Below are 6,959 nucleotides of genomic sequence, written 5' to 3' on the forward strand. Positions count from 1 at the left end.
CCTTTTAATTATGTTTGAAATTATGAACATTGCTCAACATCATGAAAATTAAACCTTATTTTCAATAAGCAATCCTGAAAAATATTTGGGGGTGCTTAACTTTTTTCCAGGTGTATAGTTTAGTAGATTACTATCTTCAAACTTCAACATTATCACTAACAAGAACACCTTATAAAATTAAATAATTATGAGCTATGTTTGCAGAGTGAACATAAAAAATTCAGACAAATTAAAACTATTAACCACATGTAATTAGAATAAAACGTGTAGTGTTTACTAACCTTTGACCATGTTAACATATCCTGAACTGTAAATTTCTTTCTTAATATTCCCTTCTTGTGTATATTGAAGTTGTCCTGAGCATATTTCTCTATATCACTCTCTGATGGTGGTTTTTTATCTCTGTAAAAACCAGTGGTCATCTTGCCATTGCCCTGAAGAATAATTATTACTGTTTTATAAGTCGTAAAGATGATAAACAGGTAGTAATATTGCTTTGTCTATAAACACCTTCTTCAAGGAGTCTACATTTTGCTGGAACTCACCAACTTCATTCTAGCAGTTTCAAATTAATTTTGTAGTGAGGTTTATTGATGTTACTAAAAATATTTCCAAGAGACTAAAAAATTAGCAAAATCTATATTTTCAAAGACTGAAACTTTATACAATTAAGTTGATTTTATACCTCTATACTGTTATGTGAACAAAATGATACACTTTAAAAAGCACCTTAATAAAAGATGCATAAATCAACAAAGAAAATCATCAAGAAAATGTTCCCAGCTTAATACACATCAAATATTACCAGTTTAGCCAAACAATAATCATTATTATAGTGTTATAAAAACCCATTTACAGTCTTAGGTTCACATATAGCTAGTCCAGATTTAAAAATACTTGGTATTACTATAAACATGAAGAAATGTTTTATTGAGTGATTTAATTCTTTCCAAAGCTAAATCGTGCAACATGACAGATGTCTTCCTCAGTGGCTAATGACAGTGCTTTAGCTTTTAACATTGTTTCTATCTGAAGAGAGTATACAAATTGGACTTTTAAAATATATTTTCATTCTAGTAAATCAAAAATATATCTTATAATCAATTTAAAATTTCTTGATGTAAAAAATACAATTAAATTTTTCATGCCTTTTATTAATATCATGATTTATTTTTCAAAATATTTAATATTATTTGTGTTTCAAAGCAAAAAAGAATTATATCACCTATTCCTTGGCACTTTTGGGGTCTTATACAGCACTTGTAGCAAATTTTATCATGTATATATCAAAGCCAAATATGGGTCAAAAATACATTTTCCCTACTATCTACCTTTCTATGAAGAGATGCTGGTATTGTATTTTCTGGAACAGTGCATTCTGTCATACTAGAAACCATCATGGATAATGGACGCTGATTAGTACCTTGACCCATGTCCAGCTGAAAAGACTGAGAGTAATAGCAGCAATAGAAAAATAAATCATTACAGTCCCAGTTGTTTAAATAAAACATTAAATCAGTACAATCCCAGTTGTTTGACTTAGTGGTATCTTGTAACAATAGAAAATTAAATCAGTACAATCCCAGTTGTTTAATTTAGTTGTATCTTGTATATAATATATAATAAGGGTATTGTATGAAACAAAAATATCACAAGTTTAAGAGGAGCATAATTACAAAAATTATGTAATGCAGTTCTTTTCTGAACAATATACTTACATTCTCCAAAATCTTACAAATAAGCTAATGAGAAAAACAATAAAAATACATTTGGTCAGAGAAAAATATCTTTATGTATATATCCCATATAGCTAGTGATATAGCTGAAGCAAAGACCATTAAGTTAATACTATGAAAGTTTACTCAAAACAAAATATATTTTTAACACTTATTTTCAGTTCTCTTGTAAGGTAGTAAAGTAGATAGAACAAGATTTTGACTACACAGAGCATCCATAAGACCTGTGTTTTTGTCTCCCTATTTTAATTAGTAAGCATGAGAATTAGCTAAAGATGTATCAGACATAACTACTAATTTAACCATTTATTAAACAACAGACATATAGAAACAACTTACTAAACATTAAACATCATAAATAAATTTTAAATTTATTGGTTGTATACTAAAATTAAACAATAATAAGTATTATCACTAACATATTCAATTACAAGACTCATACTAACAATCATTCAAAACAAACAAACAAAAAAAAAGAAAATGACACCTCCATTACAGTAACTTGTTTAATTAGTTTTTGCAGCATAATAAGCAAAACAAAAACAACTTTAGCTCTTCTGTAGCATTGAGATTTAGCTTTGAAGCTTTATGCACAACTAGGACTTAAGATCTGTATCCCTTACAAGTTTGGCAATTCAAAACAAAAACAACTTTAGCTCTTCTGTAGCATTGAGATTTAGCTTTGAAGCTTTATGCACAACTAGGACTTAAGATCTATATCCCTTACAAGTTTGGCAATTCAAAACAAAAACTTTTAAGTGTCTTTAACCTTTCATGCAATATAACACAGTCAAAAACTCAACTAACCTTGGCAAATGTTATTTTATCTTAATGTGACTGTAATAACTGTCCTTTAGGCTACCTTAATCATTATGCACAGCTAGTGACCAAAGCATTATGTCTAACAAAATATGGTAACAAAGTACTAATATATTGACTAACATGTGGGTGTTCTTTTCTATTTGGGTAACCATAATTTTTATGCACCGCTAGTGTCCAAAGCTTAATACCTAACAAAATATGGTAATAAAACAACAATATACTGACTAACATGTGTGTGTTCTATATTTTTTTGAATCTATCATCTCACCAGTTGAGATAACAAAGAAGCAATCAAATATTTTTTTCTCTTTTGTGACTTTTACCAAGTTAGAATTTAAACCTGGAATAAAGGTGTAATACTAATTTTTTCAGCATAGAAAATGAGAGTTTATTATTATCCATGATTTCTGTTTTGAGAACTAATTACTTAAAACAACCATAATATTATTATCCAAGTGTTTTGATACAAGGTTGTGTGAGCACTGCTGTCTGTGCATCTTATGTACCACATGTTACTTAATGGGCTGTAAGTTGTTTTAAAAAATTAAACTTTTTTTTGTTTGTTTATACACATCAGACATATAGCAGCATGTCATCAGCTAAAACAGCAACAGAAATACTGTCTTTTTAACATAATGCTAACTATACTATTTTTTTTTTGTATCCAATACACACAATTTTTTTTATCCATATTATTGTTATCATCATTAACTACTGAAGAGCTATTTATTCCATCCCAATCCAGCTTGATACTAATGTCAACTTTCATTTTTAGATTTTCAGACAGTTATATCTCCCAAAAGAAAAACAAAATTACACAAGTAACTATATGCACACCGTTTTTACATAGTTACCTACAAGTAAGGTGATGTTTAACATGGAAACGTAAACATACAGATGCTTTTCTTTTTAATGTTTAGAGGGTTCATAACCACAGGAAAAATAATAACTAATGTTAGGCATAAGACAAGTGGACTTATAGATTTCGGTGTCTGTGACTAGAATTCATTTTATTATTTTAGAAGTTGTGTATTTAAAAAAGTACTGTTGCAATAGAGATAATAATTTGACTGCAAATGTTTTGCAGTTCTCTACTAGTCAATATTATAAAACATACAATCTACTGTATATTATTTCACTAGGATTCGGTTGCTTCTTTTCCTTATTCTAAACATTTGAAAAACTTTCTACAACAAAAATAATTTATAGGTGAGAATTATTTTTCACATACTTTCATTACAATCTGACAAGTTTTACTTTACAGACACTGTTTGAATTTATTTTGGCCCAAAAAATAAAAAACAACATTCTTAGATATACATTATCAATTACTCCTCTGAGTTAATGTTATCTATTGCTGTTGTACAGCCAAATGTTCATAATACACAAAAATACAAGAGAAGTAAAAAACAATTTCTTAAATCACCAAATATCAACAAAAAAAGGAATATTTTTTACAGCACATTAAAGATCAAACAAATTACTAAAACATCTGATTAAAAAATCAAAATGATACCTGAGATTTCTCAAGTATTGGAGAGTACAACAGAGAGGAATCTGTTTGTTTGTGGCGAAGAGAATTATGCTGTGTGGTCAATGCCAAGAAAGATGGTGGCACAGGTCCACTATGATGTTTTAACACTGGGGATGATTTTGAGAGGATACTGGTATTGTCACTTTCACCAGAATCCAATTCTAACTTCTGGTCTGGATAAACAAACAAGTTAAGCAATTTATCAGAAAGTATAAACAACCATACAAAAGTTTGTGCATATATAAAAATTTCTTTTTATCTCTATGGACTTCATTCAAGTTTTGATTTACTGTTGTATTTAATCTTAAAAAGTGTACAATGCAAAAAAAGAAGAAATAAACTAATACAACAAGTTAAACAATACTCATTTTTTCTTACCTATTAATTTATGGCTAGGTTTTTTCCTTGAATGAGATGGTGGGGTGAGGGGTCCACAAAAAGTGTCACTGTCATCATCTATAAACCTTGTCTCATCCAGATATTCTTGAGATGAAGAATCTTGATGGCTCATTCCCTCATCATCAGCAAAGTCATCATCATCAACATCCAATCGACCTTCTGATTCATCACTCAGAGACAAAGAATCTTTGTCATCAGCAAAAAGATCCCCAATCTTGTACCCTGAAGAAAAATTTTTTTTCAGAGTTATGCCATTACTAATAAAAAATATTATTCTAATTTGTTTTATGATTATCTACAGCTATAAATGTCTTATATCAAATAAAAATGCAACATGAATACTCCAATGAAAGTTTCACCAGCCAATCAACAAACAGAGGTAAGATTTTTATATTAAGATACAATTTAACTTCAGTGAGAATTCTGGATAGGGATAAGGTTGTTCAAAAAAAAAAAGGTGTTGAGATAAGAATTATTTTTTCAAAGGAAAAGCTTATCTCATTATCACTAAGTTTATGTAGTATCTTCTGCCTGAAGAACAAGCACTTTCAAGCATATAACTTTCTGAGGGTTCACAAACAGTGAAAATTAGAGAATCTGTGTAACCTAAATAACTGTGAAAAAACTGTTAAGAGTAAAACCTAGTGAGATTAAACACTGCTGTCACTTGTGGGTGATGTAAGAAACCTTACAAAGGTAAAGTGCATAGGTATAAAGAATTTAACTTAATGGAGAAAGGAGAAAAGCTTCCAACAAAGGAGTAGAAGTGAAAATGCTCTTGATAATTATGATGATTGTTGCTCAAGAATGTTACGAGAGCTGGGTAAAGATCTAGATAATACAAGAAACTACGAAGGTAGAACCACTAACAAAAGTCAAATATATAAAGGACCACTGAGGTAACCAAATATTTTTTTTTCTTAGTTAAAAAATCAATTTTCTTGGTAACAATTCAATAAGTATAATGCTAAAGTGTTGTAATTTGCACAACTTACTAATTAAAAAAAAATATCTACTAGCTTAAACTCAGAGTGGCATTAAGCACTGAACAATTGAAATCTCATAAGCTCTATTTACATAATTAACAAATAGGAGAACATGTTTGATGGAAATTAGCATGAGTTGTAATTTAGTTTGAAAGTAACTCTTCAGTTATCTAAGTTTCTGTACATTTTGAACACTGATTTTGATGTTTAAAATTAAAAAAGCTATAAACAAGTAACTAACCAGATAGCTTGGCTTGTTCCAACAGATAGTTCTGTAATGGTAACAAATAGGAGTGTTTGTCATTCCACAGACCAGAGTAATCGAAATTGTTATACAAAGGTGTTGGTTCATTATGGAAATTTTTTTTTTTGGCTTGTTGAGATCTGTTTAGAAAGGAACTATGAAAATAAGATTCTAGTGAAACATCATCCTCTTCATCTTTTTTAGAAGAAATGCTTGGAGGATCTTGTGTGTCTTGGGTTGTCCATTTTGTTGACATTAAGACTTGAGCATGATCTTTACTAGAATCAGGAACTTGGACTGAATAATCTGCAGAAATTGTGGAACTATCTGGAGAGTTTTGTTTCACTTTGAATGTTTCTACACTTGCTTCTTTGGTAATGATTTGACCAATATCATTCAATGAAAGGTTGGTATTATCTGAACTCTGGGATAATTGTTTAGAAAACTTTTCAGAATCTGAATAAATAGGAAGCATGGCATCCTCCCTCTGGCTGGTTGGTATCTTGTCACTGTCTAGTTGATGATGAGGATGTTCCAACTGCCATGATCTTCCTGACTGACAACTTCCATTGTCTTTAGAAATCTTACTATAGGTTGCACCCTTTTCTCCCACAGAGGAAGAGTCTATAATGGTGTGTTTCCATGAACCTAGAGATTTTGGACGTTCTAAGTTTAGAGAAGCTTGTCGAGAATAATTTATGCTGGAATAATGTCTAGATATTGGTTGAGAGGAGTCATCTAAAACTCTTAGGTGAGATGAACCAATATTGGCTGGATAATCTTCTTTCCTTTTAAAAAACAAGTCATAAGAATTAGTGCAAAAAATGATTATCTCTGCTCCAATGATTTTTATAATATATTATTGTTACTAACAACTATTTGACTAGTAAAACACCATACCCAATCAACTTCCCACTCTTAAAGCATCAACATACCTATTAATAGCATAAACACACACACACATGTGTATATATATATAATTTAAGGACAGTAGGAGACCTGTTTGTTTATCTAAGCTGTTTCATCTACTAAATTAAACTTTAAAGTGAAAATAAGACACTTAAAGCCAGTATTAGTTATTCAAATATTTATAAAGCCTTCTCTTAAATTAACTGCACTCACCAGATCTTAAGGCAAACCATTTCAAAGGCCGACCAACCTGTTAGAAAAATAAAGTTGTCTTAGCTGAAGATGACTCCTATCCTACCAAAATATCATATTTGTGTCCCATAGTACTA

At 30.0% G+C, this 6,959-nt stretch overlaps 1 protein-coding gene across 1 annotated transcript in view; it reads right to left on the reverse strand.

The window, feature by feature from the left end:
• LOC106463733 (rho GTPase-activating protein 39-like) overlaps window positions 1–6,685 on the reverse strand; it is a 46,524-nt gene extending 39,839 nt beyond the window's left edge. Inside the window, exons 1-6 of the mRNA XM_013923796.2 lie at window positions 6,657–6,685; window positions 5,719–6,509; window positions 4,471–4,713; window positions 4,075–4,265; window positions 1,332–1,448; window positions 282–434 (exon numbers count right to left, since the gene is read on the reverse strand). Of these exons, the coding sequence (XP_013779250.2) occupies window positions 282–434; window positions 1,332–1,448; window positions 4,075–4,265; window positions 4,471–4,713; window positions 5,719–6,509; window positions 6,657–6,685 (1,524 nt within the window). The remainder of the gene's footprint in view (window positions 1–281; window positions 435–1,331; window positions 1,449–4,074; window positions 4,266–4,470; window positions 4,714–5,718; window positions 6,510–6,656) is intronic.
• Between the last annotated feature and the right edge of the window lie 274 nt (window positions 6,686–6,959).

Source organism: Limulus polyphemus, unplaced genomic scaffold, assembly GCF_000517525.1.
Source record: "Limulus polyphemus unplaced genomic scaffold, Limulus_polyphemus-2.1.2 Scaffold1471, whole genome shotgun sequence".
In the NCBI taxonomy this organism is placed as follows: Eukaryota; Metazoa; Arthropoda; class Merostomata; order Xiphosura; family Limulidae; genus Limulus; species Limulus polyphemus.